General features: G+C 43.6%; 1 protein-coding gene across 3 annotated transcripts in view; it reads right to left on the bottom strand.

Annotated features, from left to right (window-relative positions):
- Positions 1-17,074, bottom strand: part of TMTC4 (transmembrane O-mannosyltransferase targeting cadherins 4) — a 61,622-nt gene continuing 44,548 nt past the window's right edge. For all 3 annotated transcript variants that reach the window (XM_057707332.1, XM_057707333.1, XM_057707335.1), the window contains 7 exons: positions 14,610-14,689; positions 14,329-14,436; positions 14,101-14,242; positions 8,789-8,903; positions 7,645-7,757; positions 2,435-2,504; positions 1-1,233 (listed from right to left, as the gene is read on the bottom strand). In XM_057707332.1, the coding sequence (XP_057563315.1) occupies positions 1,085-1,233; positions 2,435-2,504; positions 7,645-7,757; positions 8,789-8,903; positions 14,101-14,242; positions 14,329-14,436; positions 14,610-14,689 (777 nt within the window). In that variant the 3' untranslated portion in view covers positions 1-1,084. The remainder of the gene's footprint in view (positions 1,234-2,434; positions 2,505-7,644; positions 7,758-8,788; positions 8,904-14,100; positions 14,243-14,328; positions 14,437-14,609; positions 14,690-17,074) is intronic.

The raw sequence follows: 17,074 nt of genomic DNA, 5'->3' as shown, positions 1-17,074 counted from the left end.
TACTGGTTTCTGTAATAATTTTACTGTATAAGAAATTACAGAGATTGCATAAATCACTAGGTCAACAGCATATATAGAAGAATAAAGCAAAGTGAACATGATTATCCTGATCCAAAAAAAGAGGATAAGTAATCCAATTCTTAAAAATATCACCAACTCCCCAAATATGGGTCCTTTTGAGAGAAAATTTGCCTCTTGTATTTTCTGGATATAATAGTAATGACTATGGTTCCATGAAGCTAAATGGAAAACTGCTTTCCAGTTAAAAACATAAAAAAACATCTTACATAGATGTGTAGCCCTCTTAATACTGGCTGTAACAAAAATAAAGACATCAGGCTGCCTGCTCTTGTCTAAAGCTGGGCTTGAATCTTCTATTAATAGTGACAGTTATGTAGAATACTACATAATTTCCTATGTTATGAAACAGTACGAGTTGAGGAAGCCAAAAAATATTGCAGGACTGAATTTCTTCCTATGGAAAAAGCGTAAATACACTAGATGTTAAAATTTCCATTCTTCATTCAATTATTCGCCCCGTTTAAAACATAAAAATACAAATAAATATTTCCTTACAAATGAAGTTCACAGCATATTGTTTGGAAAAAAAAGATTAAAAAACCAAAAATCTTAATTTACTCTTTCTTGTCATTAAATAAAAATGCTAATATACAGACACATTAGATATTTATATAAATTGCAGGAGTCAGTTTGTCATTTCTTGTTCACAGTCGATGTTTAACAGTTGAGTCTCTACAACAACACGACTCACATCCCAAATGCAGCTTTAATTCTGCTTTTCCAAGATAATATTTTTCTCTTTTTTCTTTTTAATTAAAAAAAGACTTCCTCTTTGGAATTTTAGAAGTTACGACTGAGTTGTCTGAAAAAATACAATTTCAATGCAAAAACCACATCAAGCATTCAAGAATATATTGCTGGTGCTGTAATCTTTTTGCATGTCTTTGTTTTCATAGGAATAAAAAAACGTGAGACTTTTGAACGGTTAAACGTAAGCACATGATATTAAACAATCTGCCTCATGCACACACACACACAAACTCAAAAAATGAAGGGAAAAGGATCAGACGTTTTTCTTTTGCATTTGTTCCAGCTTTCTTCTTAGAAGACTGTAATTCTCCTTAGTTCCTGACGCTGTCGGGTCAAGCCGCAGAGAGATCTCATAGTGTTTTTTGGCCAAGTCTAGATGTCCCCAACGATGATAAAGCACAGCTGAAATAGCAGGAGATCAATTTCATTGGAAATGCTTCCGAATAGCTTTGCCGAAGAGCTTGCTGTATTCCCAACCACTTGTACAAAGAGATACTACAGAACCTCTGCAAGCAGTTTTCAAAAATCATTGTTTAAAACAATGTTGTTTATACTGCAAACTGTATTTATTGTAATCACACTCCCTGGTGACTGGCTGTTTAACCACCCCCAGTTATTCTCAGGGTTCTTCATATCACTAGGCGTGATCCATCTCCCTACAGCAACTCTGTTACATAAAGAAGTAAAAGGAAGAGTTCGCTAAGTTTCCTGATGCTGCCACCAAATTTCCTGGAAGCCAGGCTGGGCAGGGCTGGGCTCCAGCACCACTTAGCCCTCTGACCATGTGGAAGACCAGCCATTTACTTTAATATTCTCCTACACCTCTTGGCAAAATAATAGCTTGTTTGTTGCCAGGTGGAATTAAGGGCTCCAACACCAAGCTCTGACCATCCAAGGATAGTAAAATAAATCTACTTATTAGAACGGTAAGCCTCTGTTACAATGATTTCCTAAGTAAAACTAACTGTCTCTGTGGGTAGCACAGCAACCACTGACGCTTCATCACTTTTGCAAGGAGAAGCTACGGAGTCTATAGGGAAGAGATCTGGTGAAAAAAAAAACAGTCACGTGACTGAGCCTTCCGGACACCAACATGCTATGTTCTAGAAATCTGAATTACTGAGATGTAAAAATGGATGAAAGGAATCCTAGGGAATAAATCGCTGTAAATGCATTCTTAGCCAAGACACAGAACATAAGAATGTAGGGAAGGCCAGGCTAGAAGCAAGGTCCACCACTGAAGAGGCAAAAGGACACACGTCCGACTACAAACTTCCAAAGTACTTCTCAGTGTAACTTTCTAGGACCCTTCGCACAAAGAAAGAAAATCTGAGTTTTATCACCAGAAGGTGATTAACTGAGTGGGGGCTTTTAGTTGTTGTTCTGATTATGCAATTAAGATTTTCAAAATATGACTATTATTTAGCTACCTTATTAATGTCATAACTTCTTTTAAAAGGCCATGTTTTAGAACCAGATTATAAAAGCCAATACAGGCTAGATTTGAAAAACAACTTTCTCTACAGTGATTTTTCAGAAATGTACCCATTTCATTAAAATTACATAGAATTTTGATATGATTCAAATTGAAAAATTTCCTTACCCAAATTGCCATGGTAACTTGCAGTATTTGGATGAGCTTTAATTGCTTTGAGGAATAAAGCTTCGGATTCCTAAAAAATGAAATACATAAAAAATAAGGGACTCCACACGATGCAAAAGTTTTACGCAGTTTTATTGCCTATGGTTTTCAAACTCTGAGCGTGCTTGTTCTGTTCCACCAAATTCTTCTTCCAGAAACATTCAGGAGGCCCAGTAGGGCCACACCCTGTCAAGAAGAGGCTCAGAAGGGTGATCCACTGTGTGCCCGGGCAAAGGTGACAGGGAAGTAGCAGGGGATGGTGGCCACAGAGAGGATGGATACGCAAAGGACTCTGCCACCTACCTCCCTGAAGTGGTGGCAATTCTGCAACTTTAAGCAAGTAGTTCAGCTCAGGGTGCAGGGGAGGATGAGTGAAGGTCAAAGCAGGAAAGTGCTGGGCTGCGGAGGACACCACGCAAGTGTCATTTCCAATCAGCATCGATGAACTCATTTCTGGGATTCCCAAGGTAGGAGGTGGGGTCTGTTTAACCTCCCCTAAGAACTCACACCTCCCTCGGCAACCCAGAAGCAGTCCATTCAGCTGGAGGAAATGAGCAGAGAGAATGAGGGGGAAACAGCCACCTGTCACCTTGGCCACTGCAGGATTGTATGTGACCGTGACCCAATGCCCCTGATGTGCGGGAACCATGTCTCGCAGAGACTTGCATCTCCCCCACAGTATTCACTTCCAACCCAGCCACCAAGAAACACAGCCAAGTGTTTTCTTATCTGCTCGTGTGGGACCATGGCCGACTGCATGGTCCCTTTTCACCATGATGTTGAAAAACAGTCCTCACTGTTCTCGGCGACAGCTGCCGGGGGCGACTATTACACCATCTACATTCGTGTTCCTAAGGCACCACTCATGCTTTAATCAGGATCAGAGGCTAAGCGTCAACAACAAGGCTGGGGTCTGGGGGCAGGTTTTCCCTTCTGTCTGTGCCCTACATGAGCTTCTCCTAGGGGGCCTCCCACATCCAGGATCATGTGTTTTATAAAGTGCAGGGAGGCCAGTTTCCTTTGCCCGGTGCTGGCTGGGCAAACATTTCTGACACCACCACCTTTCAGACAGAGCTGGCAGAGAAAAGTCTGTTAGAAATGTGGCCTGTGACAGACTGCATGAAGATGTCAGGATGCCATGCAGCACGTCTGCACACGTCACTCTCAGAACTCAGTTCAAAGTCAGGGTCTACCTTCCGAGTTTCAGGAGCGAAAACTCCTTCAAGGAAGTCTAAGTTTTCCTGCTATGTTAGGTCTGCTGGAAACAAAAATAAGAACAATGCAAACAAGCCCCAAAGAAAATGGGTCACGTAGATTTGCAGTGGTGCTCTTTCTGATGATTTTCAAATGTTTCCATTTAAAACCTCAAATCTAAGAGATGGGAAGGCTGGGGGAACCTCGATCTACTTTAAAATGCTCTTCTGCATGCAAATGAAGCCGTAGATGTAGAGATAAAAGGGCAGTTAGGAGCTCTCTAGGGGATGCTAGATTCATTTCTTGATTCGTGTAACTGATTTCTCAGATGCCCACAAGTGTGGACATCATTCAGGATGACGTGCAGTCAGAGGATGCAGTGGGAGATGCGAGTGAGGGGTGCGTGGGGGTGCAGGGCTTACAGCCTGTTTGGGGGCTGCGGGTCTTGGCAAGGCAAGGCCAGTAGGAAGGAGTGGGTATGAGGATGGGCGAGGTAATGGGGGAAGAAAAAAAATGACTCAAAGTTTCCAAGCCTGGAAGACAGAAAAATGATGGCATGTTGACAAAAGAAGGGGTGTCAGGAGGAAGAGTGGGTTTGTGGGGACCGTGAGTGTGGCTCAGATGTACTCCACCTCGGGTGACGTGGGGACTGCCCTGAGAGGATGCTTCAGGGGCCCCTGGGCCTGTGCCTGGGCCCAGGAGGCCAGGATGGGCTGGAGGCCTCATTAGAACACAATTGTCCGCAGGTATTCAAAGCCCACGAAATGCTCATCTATTAAATCAGGGTTTTTAATGGCCCTGTTCTGGGAAGCAATGAACTATTTATAAACTGATCTTCTGTGGAGGCTTGAGGGTGCTTCAAGACCCAGGTAACGAGCTGACTTATGCCAAGGAACAAATAAATAAACTCACCTTTAAAATCGGGGTTTGCTATTCATCAACAGATAAGTAAAATAACGTTTTCTAAAGTGTATTAGACAAGATGTATTTGACCAAGGTTAAGGGTAACATATGGGACAGAGCAAAGCCTCGAAAAGGAGCAAGTGAGGGTCTTCCTGTCTAGGCGGCAAGGACTGGGCAGTCGGAGGTCATTTCAGCCACGCTGCCCGGCGGGGTTGTAGCATCACCACAGCAGTATCCTGAAACTCACGCCTATTCTCCTAGACAGCCTTTCTTTTCACAAGGGACGCCCTGCAGACCACCCTGGTGAAGGGAACACGGGTGGTCCAAAGTGAAGTTGAAACCACGAGTCACATAGCAAGAATAGTTCCCTCTTCAACTCGCCTTCCTTTCTTCCGGATCAGTTGAGACAACGTCTCCGTCTGGTGGTAGTCTAGGGTCAGCCCCCAAACACCTGCCAATCTCCCTTTGAAGCTAACTGAGGGCCATCCTCAGGCTTAGAGCCTTGGCCAGTAATCTCAAGTAACCTACCTGAGACTTAGTAAAATTATTCTATTTTCAGTTACCTTATATTTCTAGTAATGATAGCATGTTGCCACTTCAAATACAATTTGTGTTTAAAATCTATTTAAAGAAATATATCAAGTAAATAATAGGTAGTATCTAGATGTGGCCAAAAACATTCGTAAGGGTGTGACATAAATGTCTGGAGTTGGGGAAACTCCTCTCTAAATGTAATCTGCTCTTAAACTACAGGGCCCGTGGAACAGACGATGTAGAGAGAGAATCAGCACGAGAGGCAACGTTCACCACTGAAAAGCATCACTTACGAATTTTTGCTCTAACCCATTAGCCACACATTGGAAATTAAGTGGCAAGAGGCATTATAAATTCTAATGGATTTTAATAATCCTTAGAGTTTCACTAAATAATCACTAGACTAAAATTATTGCTGTATGTATGTATTTATACAATGTTTAATAGTTATAAATTACCTTCTAGTGCACTTCTTTCTTAGCACCATCTCCATTTTACAGATGAATAAACTGAGGAGTGGTTAAGTGAGGGCTGTGGGGTAAAAGGGCTGCTCGGATAAAGAGGTGCCCTGTACCCACCTGGATGTAATGAGAGCGCTCACATCAAAGTCTCAAAATAGATTCTGGAAGCCTGGATGTTTGGGAGGTGGCTGTGGGGTGGGTCCCATCCTTTCACAACTGCTCACTGGGCACTTACTTGATGCTCAGCAGTGGGGCAGGGGTAGCAATGGAGACACAAAAATGGGACTTAGGACTCTGACATCAAGGAGCCTCCAGGCTCACTAAGGAGATTGACTAAAAGTTAGTGATAATCTAAAACAGCAAATGTCTAGGTGGAAAGGGAGGTGCACAGACTGCAGACACTTGTCCTGATGGGGACGGTGGCCCAGATGGAGGGTCTGCTCGCTCCACCCCTGCAAGTCACCACTGTGTCACCTCCTCATCCGAGTGTCCCCGCCCGGAGCCCAAAGTTAAGTTCCTTATTTCAGATTTCATCCTCTGTTTCCTTATCTTAGGCTCAGCGCCCTGGCCTACACAGTTAGGATACAAAATGTGTAGAGAAACGGGAAACCCGTTTCTCCATTCTGCTTTATGAAATATTTTCTACTTTATCTGGAAAAGACAAAAAAACAAAAAACCCACTATGAACTGGAAGCCAAATCAACCCCAGGTTCTGTCACCTTAGTAGGAATTCCAGCTTATAAGCTGTGGGATGATAGAAAAATCAATACGTGATCACATAAGCTGCATCTTGAAGACGTCACTGGACACCCCTCAGCCTGTCCCAGGCTGACACACGGCTGGGAAGTCATTAGATAGGAGCGCATGCACCTCACCTCCCTCCCCTCGACACAAGTAGGTGTGTAAAAGATAAAACGAAACCCTTCAAAAGGTTATCTGAGGGCAAAATCTAGAAATTCAAAAATGTATTCTGATGCTATTTAACTCCCTGATTATTCAATTCAAAAAGGGTAGAAATGCATGAAATATCTTACTACTGTACTGTTACAGAAAATTACATTGATAATGCTATCTAATGAGCGGAACAGGAGAAGTACGAATCGACCACTACTTTTAGGCCTAGTGTGATCAAAATCAGATACGGCCCCTGATTTGGAAAGGAAATATTTCTCCCATGAAAAGACTAAGAAACTGCTTCTAAAAGTGTGTTTTCTGTAACATCTGTGGTAGGAAGCCAGGACGCTGGTTAAGAATGCATATTGCCCGATCTTACCCAACTGAGCCATGGGAAGAAATATGAGGGTTTGTATTCTCACAGACTCCCTCGGTGGTTCTGATACACAAAATCACAATCTGAGATCAGTGCGGTAAGGAACAGAGTCCCCTTCAATACCAGGGAGTTACGTGCCTTCTGATTCACGGTCTACTCCTGGCCCACCCTGGGACCCCCATTAGAGACAGCCCAGATCTAATATCTTGTGGTTTTCATTGGTCAGAAACTTCCAGGGCTTTGCAGATGACCTGCAACTTCCTGTAGATGCAGAAAAACTTGGAAGCAGCAAGAACCAATCCTATATTCGCCATGGGCCGGTATTCTTTTTGTTTGCTTTGTTTTTCTGGGGACACGCTGTGAGGCATGCGGGATCTTAGCTCCCCAACCAGGGATCAAACCCGTGTCCCCCGAATTGGAAGCGCGGAGTCTTAACCATTGGACCACCAGGGAAGTCTCATGGGGCGGTATTCTTTTCGTGCAGGAGAGGACCAGCCCCATCACCAGGGACAGAATCACAGCTCCTGCCAGGGAGGGGGCTGGAACACCTGCTAGGATTCTGTGGGCTTCTCCTCCCTTCCCACATTTGAGCAATGGTGGTGAATTCTGACCAGAAAGCACGTGGAGCTTGACTCCACAAATTCATCTCCTGGGCAACTTCTCCAGAGAGCAAACTGACCGGGCCACACTGGTCCACGGCTACCACTGCTTGGGCCTAATTCCAAATTTAACTGTGCAGAAGTTACGCTGATGGCTCCAGTCAGATGCTGGCATTCATTGCAAGAAACCACGGCTTGCAGTTCACACACCTTGTATTTCTGGGACTTTCCCAGCACGTTTGCCAAGGAGAACATCAGAGAGTGATCATTAGGTATTAATTCCAGTGCCTCTCGTCCAACAGCTTCGGCTTGGGCTAAATTACCTGGGAGTCAAAAATAGAAAACTTAAAAAATACATTCGCATTGTACTAGTATTTTAGTCTCTCTCTTTAATTAACACAGCTTATGTGCATTACATACAACAATTATGAATAAACTACTTAAGAAAATCAGGTGGAACATGTAATACACACACATGCACACACACACATCACACACACACACAGGACCTATCAGTTGCAAAGCCACTGCAGTCCAGCACAATTCTGATATAATATACCAACAGCTTTTGGTTAAATTCTGTCAAAGCATGTAAAATCTAATTTCAATTTTCCCCCAGATACCAGTTATACCCAAATCAGAGAAGACAAGTCTGCAGAATAAGAATATCACAGCAACAGTTTAATAACCGAATATTTACAGTTTTGAAGCTCACTTTCTACACTTTCATTAGGAATAAGTGCACATCTCCCTCCACCCTGCGTAGATGGCTTACTAGCTTTAAATTCTGCCGAATGAAAACATCATTTCCTATGGGATGGCTGGATTTTTTAAAGCTAGGGAAACAGAGAAACTTCTAATTGATTGAGTCTCCCATAGACTAAGAAACCAGATCACCAAATTTATTAGCATTATATTAAAAATAAGAATCTCTGAGTGTAGGTGTGAGGGCATCTCCTTTGAGTACCGACCATGAACTTTAGAGCATGGACCTAGCACCGTCCACTTCATAAGCCCAGAAGCCATTCTTGCCTCTGGGTACCTCCAGCATCCTAGATGATGGCCATTGTCAGATGACAGGCTTCAGAAGAAAGGAGATGTCAGCACACACCTGCCCCCATTACTCAGAACCAATTCTAAGCCACATGTCACTTTCCCAAACATTCATATTGCAATGTGTCAAAGGAAACGCCACATTCTAGAAGTATAGACATATTTGTCATGCAAAATACTGAACCCCATATTAATTAAAAAAAAAAATCTAACACACAGTGGGAAAAAAAGCACAAGCATCTCTATTTCCTAATCATCCAACGGCACTGCACTGTGGACTGCCCGAGCCGCGTCTCCGCACCTGTGTTATCCAGGAGGATGATCATGTTGTTCCAGGCCAGGCTGTGCTCTGGCTTCAGCACCGTAGCATTCCTCCACGCGTTCAGCGCATCCACGTGACGGTTCAGGTCTGCGTACTGAACAGAAAGCACGGACACCCCCACCCCCCGAGTCAATCAATATTTCAGTTTGTTTTTTGGCTTTTTTTCTCCACGATATAACCAAACCAGACCCCAAACCAAACTGAACTTGTACTCATTGAGCTTCTAATTTTTCATTATAACTCATTTAATCCTCCAAACAGTCTCAGTGAAGGAGAGACCTATTCCCATTTTACAGATGAAGTAACTGAGGCACAGAGAAAGGAAATAACTGGCCCAAAGTGCCACACCTAGAAATGGGAGAGCAGGGAACGGGACCAGGTAGGTGGTCTAGCTCCTGCGTCTACAACCTTTTAACTACAGCCCATAATTTAGGATTCCAGGTGTCAAATCCGGCTTCAGACTACTGAAGAGAGTGAAGGAAAAACCTAACCACTGGTATTTTTCAAGAGAGACTTCACATAGTCTATCTTTGATAAGGTATTATTTAAAATGGTGAACAAAATATTTACGGTGATTAAAAGCTGTAGGTGCCAAATTCACCTTGTGAAGAATGGTCTTCCTGCCTATATCTAAGCTTCCTATAAAACTGTGAGTATATCAGACATACTTTATGAACTGGCTGGAAAAGTCTTGAGGGCAGTAAATGTAAACCTCTTTGGCAATTTGGAAGCTGTTTCCCGCCCCGCCCCGCCGAAGGAGAATGTTCTTTTGAGATGGAATGTTAATATCGATAACAGAATAGGAAATGGCCGGCTCTCAATTTGCATAGTTAATAAAAGCATACAGAGGGAGGAAGTGATGGATTGTGACCCTCTTGCCTTCTTTAACTCAATTCAAATGCACAGCTCATCTGAATGAACACGGTTCCTTTAACTCTGCAAAAAAGTGCACACGGTTACAGTTTATCAGAGTTTAAGGCTATTTCCCTATTTACTGTCAAGTTTGTCTTTTCATCAGACCACAGAAACATTGTGACCTGCCCCATGACCCCACACAGCAAATATTATGGAAGAAAGGTTTAATGAATTACAGAAATATTTGTGAATGTCCATTTGATAAAGATGTTACAATTTCCCATGAGACCCAGAAACTCAAGTTACAGTATTTTAGCCCTTAAATGAGGAAATATGTAAAGTTCAAAAACTTAAAATAATCTACGTTGCCTAATTATACCAAAATTTAATTGTCTCTTTATAGTTGATGTTCCATTGACTTCTCAGCTAATTCTCACCAGCAAGTGACATGCATTTGAGTCACATGGACAAGATCTGTGGTGACATCCTTTCAAAGGCACCCAGGAAAACCGACATAACTTCGTTTACACAACAAAAATACTCTTTATATATTTTATTATTTATTACTATTACTATCTTTATTACTATTTAGTGAAGAATAACACCAGACTGAACCAGGTAACATTTACTCTTATTTTGCCTTGAACTTCGCCTTTTACAGCATCTATACAAAGTGAACAAGCACTTTAAGGGAAATAGAAAAATGGAGATTTAGCAAGAACTACCCATCCAGAAAGCGGAGGGTAATAAGCATGTTATTTACCTATTAGTCCTATGCTCTTCCTTCTGTGCTCTGCAAACTACCTTTCCCAGGGTGCTTTGCTACTTGGCTCCTCGTTAAGTTTCTGCCAATAGGAGTCACAGGTGCTGATCAGATGCATGGAAAGAGTAGCCCTTTCCCCTCATTCTCACTCTCTGCTTCCTTGTCCTTAGCAGCATTTCTACAGTGGCTATGTCCCCTCCTCCACAGTCCCCGGCCTGGACTGTGGTCCTTCTGGCACGACCTCAGTCTTGAGGTGATGGTAGCTCCTGAGATGCGGCGCCTTCTCTGAGCTCTTAAATTCTGGTGGCACCACTCCGTCCCGTGTGTTCCCCTAACCCTACAGGGTTTCCTTTTATTCTCTGAGTTAATGTCACCTTTCCCCGTGTGCTCTTCTAAAAACTGTCTAACCCGTTCCCTGTACTGAATCTTCTCTATTTAAAATACTTAGCTTGGGGATTTCCCTGGTGATCCAGTGGGTAAGACTCTGTGCTCCCAATGCAGGGGGCCTGGGTTCTGGGTTCGATCCCTGGTCAGGGAACTAGATCCTGGATGCCTGCTGCAACTAAGAATGCGCACTCTGCAACTAAAGATCCTGCATGCTGCAACTAAACCTAGTGCAACCGAAATACATAAATATTTAAAAAAAAGAGAGAGAGAGACTATTAAAAAAAAAAAAAAAAAAATATATATATATATATATATATATATATACTTAGCATGGTTTCGGTTTTCCTGAGAGGATCCTGACTGCTACAATTAGTCCTTGCACAATGAGCTGTCTCTAGTCACTATTACCGTAATTCTCTCATATCAGTAACGTGTCCCAAATAACCCAGCTCTTCCCAATTTCCTATGTCACAAGAGAACTGCATTATATTCCCTTCTTACCTGTATCCAGAAACACATTTCTGTCTCCTGTCACTAAAGAGTGACTAAGGAGGATTTTTTTAAAAAAGAAACTCAAGTTATTAAGTTCCTATTATTTGCCAATACATAAATATACTGGTTGAGCTGTTAAAGAGTAAGCTTTTAATGCTTTTAAGCTGTCGAGCAGGCAAAAGCTGGATAATTAAACAACCATGGAGAGCAAAATCTTTAAATAAGCAAGAACAGTTGGCAACAGGGAACACAGGAAGATTACTTCACAGTAGCATAATTAATGAACAATATAGAGAGAGCAGTACGAGGCCTCCATATAGTTAATACCACAGATGATCTTTTCTGCACGAGAGTGGGGATGGGTTCCAGGGCCTGGAGCACATGCTAAAATCCTCTATTTTATATTCTATCTTCCTTTCTTTGGATGTAACTTGGCTCATTTAGCATAAATTCTCAATTTTCCAAACCCCAAGGAACTGCAGTGACAGGCAGCTACTAGGGGAAGGAAGAAGACTGCAATGCATTAGAGCTTTCAAGTGTAACTGAGGGCTCCAGGCAGATACACTCACTTCCCAAACAATAACCTGAAAAAAAGGGCTGCCTCTAAAAAAGAAAAAACAGAAGAAGAAAAAAAAAAAAAAAAAGAATTAAAGAAGAATTCATGTGGATCCCAAGTATAATACGTGAAACGCAAGCCCTAGTGCAGACACAGTAAATAGAAACTGTAACCCCTGCAATAACCACCAATGCAAGTATCTACATAATATCCCACTGGATCCCAGATCCCATTCTCACCTCATTAACTTTGCAAGGATCCACCTTGCTCCGTGTGTGAATGGATTTTCTAGTCTCTGCTGATACTATTACCATGAAGTTACTGCCTCCACCCCACCTCCACCCCCCACCCTGCTCCCCAAAACAACACAGAGGACCAGAATATGCCACCCCAAATACACCATTTTGGCATAAAGATGATTGCACTGAAGGCATCTGAGATTCAACAGATGCAGAAAGAAGCTTTCCTGAAGCTTCCCTGATATGACTAAAAGCAGAAACTTCTTAGAAAGGACGGCCTCCCTTCCAGGGGAAGTTTTGTGGCCATGCAGAAGATGAACCTATGCAAACACACCTCACTTCATTAGTTTCCCCCTAATATTTTCCTTCCCACAGTTAGTCACCTTGGAAGCCTGAAACCAAACCAAAACCAAGAGGCTTGGCTTTGTCTTGTCATTTCTCTACAAATTTACAGTTATTTGCTAAGATGCTATATAAGCCCAAGTTCCAACCACTCTTTTGAGTTACCCCATGTGTCTGCCCGCTGCACATGTTAATAAACTGTTTTTCCCTTGTTAATCTGGCTGTGGTCAGTCTAGTTTGCAGGGCCCCCGTCAGAGAACCTAGGAAGGTAGAGGGGAAAGGCTCCCCCCGCTACAGCAGCTTATCACCTAGAACAATTTTAGCTCTCCTCGAATCTTCAGGTTTCAAAGAGAAAGCTGGTTCAACATCAAAGGATGTAACTAGATCACAAAGCACAGAATTTCAAAACAAAAATGAACCTGCAAGGTCACGGGGCTCCGGACAATGGAAATATCTCCTTGTTCAAACAACTTGGCTTTTGTGTGGATTCAGTCAGGTTACTGCCACCTACCCTCCGTCCAGGGAGAAATAATTCCCCTTTTCTCCTCTGGAGTAAGTACATAGAGATGGCATCTTCCTATTACACACAGTAACTGAAACGTGTCTTCTATTTTTTGAATAATAAAAACACACAAGCCACCTCACTTTAAAATTTACAACACAAGTAGTATCTGCCAATTAAAGTGACTTATGCAGAGTGGGAGAGGCAGAACTTCATCAGTTAGTCACGTGTTCTTCAACAGCGATATAACTGGCATTTAACATATGTAAGTTTAAGGTGCACAACACGATGCCTTGATACACGTGTATATTACAAAAGGATGACTACAATTAGGTTAGTTACCACCTCCATCACCTCAGAGAACTATCATTTTTTGGGTGTGTGCTTATTTTCTTTATTAAGGAAAGCAAGAGCTTTAATAATTAAGCTGTGGGTCCTTATGGAGGCCTTTCAGAAATGATGACAATCTATTTCATCATCATCAATATATGCTTTCAGATTTTAAGATTATTGAACTTATTGTATGAGCTACTGCTGTAATATTTATTTGAATAAAGAAACTATATTAAAAAAAAAGTCAAGAGCAGTAAGAGCTTTATAAATATCCTGTCAGTAACTAAAAAAGAAAGTCACCATGTTCTATTTCCATCGAATAATCTCAAAGCCCTTTTGCGGGCTCCTGAGCTTTCTTTTATAGAGGGATAGTTACCTGTAAAAATACAGGGAACAGTCCCTCGAGGCAGAAAAAGAGGAGAGCTCAGAAATCACATTATGGGTTTGTTTTGTTAAATTCCAGTTTTTATTCAATTCGTGTTTTAAAAACAGAGAGACCAATGTTTATCAGGAAGTAACCCCTTGGAATACCCTTTTACAGGGCACAAAGGGACTTTAAAAATTGTCATTTATTCCTTAGTTTAATCTGTCACCTTTACGATCTCTTAAACTTGGCTAATTCACATTGGCCTGCTCTCTAATTAGAGCTTAAAAAAACTACACATAAGGAAATCAAATAGCTACCTTCAACTGAAAAAACATACGCGGAAGGACTTCATGAGATGTAGAGGGTTAGAATGGGTAGTGCTATTCTCATTTTATGAAAAAGAAGGAAACAACATCAAGCTTTTCTTCTGCAGCCACAGGGCACCGTTCGCTTACCAAACGCCCAAGGTTGTAGTAACAATCTGGGTATTTTCTCCGGTGCTTGATGGCCGTCCGGTAACTTTGCTCGGCAGCCTGGAACCGTTTCAGGCTGTTCTGCACGATGCCTAAATTCATCCACGCGGCAGCAAAGTCTGGCCTGGAAGATGAGGCAAAGGAAGGCTTAGCCCCAGAACGCAGGAGCGCATTTCCACGCCAGGAGCATAATTATCAAACAACGCTTACTGTATCTGTACAGCCAAAGACAGCAGCTCCTCTGCTTCCTGGAGTTCATTCCTTTCTTTTAAGATATTTCCCAGATTATTCATGGCATGAACGTACTTCGGATTTAATCTGGAAGTGGAGAGAGAAATCAAGGCTGTAGTCTTCACTAAATTCAGGAATTGGCAAATTTATCTTAAAGTTGGGGTCTTCATGGGCACAGGTTTTTTAACACCGGAAAGTTAAAATAAGACATGTATACTGTAAAGACGGCATTTCTTCCATGGGACAGGATGTTGCAGTACCTCACAGCTTCTCGGTAATATCTGATAGCAGCAGTCTGATTGCCGTTATCAGCCAGGTTTTTGCCAACATTGTAGTGAACCTGCAAAAAGAGAGAGAAACTTGGCCATCAGCTTCCAGACTTCTTCGTTCCGAGTTGGGATGCCTATCGTACCTTCTAACTGAAAGCAAAAGATAATGGTATTAAAAAACAAGTCCCCACCAGAACTTAAGCTAAATCCCTACAGAGGCTGGGCCAGCTTGCTGGTGCTTTAACGCCCTGCCCTGTAAGAAAAGAAATGGGAAGTGACAAGCAAATGGTATCACTAAAGTGTGACAGCAGGATATTGACTAAAGAACACAACAGAGGGAACTGGAAAGTTAGGAAGCTGTGAAACCCTGGACTCTTCCCCCCTCCTTCCCACACACTCGCACCCTCCAGGGCTGAGATACAAAGTCCAACCACACGTGCATGTAAGGAAACAATGATGACTCTGTGCTTTAAACAAATACAGCACTTTTTTCTGTAGCAACACTAACATTCCACTTTATACTCATCCAATTCTCCCTCCCTCATTCCTTCAGGCAATGACTGCACTCCAGCCACCATGTCGGCAGCTACAGGTACAATGGTGGGCAAACAATTCAGACCCCTGCCTCCCAAGCCCCGGATGGGAGTCAAATGACCGCATAAGTAAATGTGTCACTCGAAGGGCCCAGGGCTCTGGAGGAAGATGAGTATGAGGACAGTGCAGTGTCAGGAAGGCTGTCCTTACTATAAAGGGCCTTCCAGCTGAGACCTGAATGGGGGTAACTAGGTAAAGGGGCTGCAGTGGAGTGAGGGTCCCAGGCGGTGCAGCACGGGGCAGGGTCCCTGCCCTGCAGGAAGCCTGGTATGTTTGGTTGTGCAGCTACAAGCAGCCCAGCATCGCTGAGTGCAGAGGGCAGGGTAGACCAGGCCCCACAGGGAACCCCGAGAGGCAGTGGGTCTGGTTTAGTCTTTGCCCCAAAAGCAGTGGGAGGCCAGAGTGCGATGTGTAAATGCCCGAGTTTCTTAGGACTGCAGTAACAAAGGACCACAAGCTGGGGGCTTACGTCTCCCAGAGATCTGGAGGCAGAGATTAGGGGCAGCAAGGCTGGTTCCCACTGGGGGCTCCGAGGGAACCTTCCATGCTCCTCTCGTCTTGCGACTGTGGCTGGCCGGCCTTGGTGTACCTTGGTCTGTGGTTACATCACTCCAATCTCTGCCTCTGTCTTCACATGGCCTTCTCCCCTCTGTGTGTCTGGGTCTCCGCTCTCTCTTATAAGGACACCGGCTACAGTGGAGTAAGGGCCCGCCCTACTCCAGTATAACCTCATCCTAACTTACATCTGAGTGACATCCGCAAGGACCCCCTTCCCAAGTAAACAGGGCTTAGGATTTGAACACATCTCTCTGGGAGGGGCACAATTCAACCCTAACAGAGGCCAGCGGCAGGAGGGTGGCCGAGGGTCAGAATCAGGTTTACGTTTACATAAAATAAGTCACCCAGGGAAACTCATGTGAGTTGATGTGGGGGGTCCAGAGCGAGCCTGTGGCTGTGGCCCCGGGAGCGAGGGTGGTGGACGGAGCTGGGTGGAGGCGAAGACGTGGGGGGATCTGAGGAACACGGAGGAAGCAAAAGCCCAGGGCAGCAGAACTGCACGGACTCGTGAGGACGACTATCAAAAGTACTTACCAATCATCAAACGCTCCTTTCGGAGGCTTACCATGTAAAGGCCAATAGCAACCTCAGAGGAGACGATGTTGCAGAAATTCATTCCATGGGGTGAGTGGACTGTGACTAACAACAACAGTCACACAGGTGGCTGGCAGGTGTTGAGGGATGGAACTGGTGTCCCTAAGCGTCTTACCCAAGGTTGTGGTGCGGGATTTGAACGCAGGCGCCAAAGCCTGTGTTTCTTCTCACTATACCACACCCACTTCTCAGGGTACCAGCTGCTTGAGGCAATGTCTGTGCCCACTCATTCACCCCGCCTATTATTTTTCTTAAGGTAAAGTAATGTTTCTTTTGGGTGTGAAGGGCTGCATTGGGACCCCCAAAATTTGTATGTTGAAGTCCTAACCCCTAAAGATGCGGTTTTTAAAGAGATTATTACATTGAAATGAGGCTCTTTTGGGGCCCTAATCCAATCTGGTGTTCTTATAAGAGGAGGAAATTCGGACACACAGAGGGACACCAGGGATGCCTGCACACAGAGGAAAGGCCACGTGAGGACACAGCAAGAAGGCGGCCGTCTGCGGGCCAAGGAAAGAGGCCTTAGGAGAAACCAGCTCTTCTGAGGCCTTGATCTTGGATCCCTGGCCTCTAGTGCTGTGAGACAAAATAAACTTCTGTTGCTTCAGCCACCCAGTCCATAGTATTTTGTTACGGCAACCCTAGCAGACGGATACGTGGTGAATTACAATAATGGTTTGAGCACAATCAAATAGCATTATATCTGAGCA

This window comes from Hippopotamus amphibius, chromosome 14 (assembly GCF_030028045.1).
Source record: "Hippopotamus amphibius kiboko isolate mHipAmp2 chromosome 14, mHipAmp2.hap2, whole genome shotgun sequence".
NCBI lineage: Eukaryota > Metazoa > Chordata > Mammalia > Artiodactyla > Hippopotamidae > Hippopotamus > Hippopotamus amphibius.
Note: the sequence above shows the minus strand (reverse complement) of the source record. Positions and strands in the feature narration are given on the sequence as shown.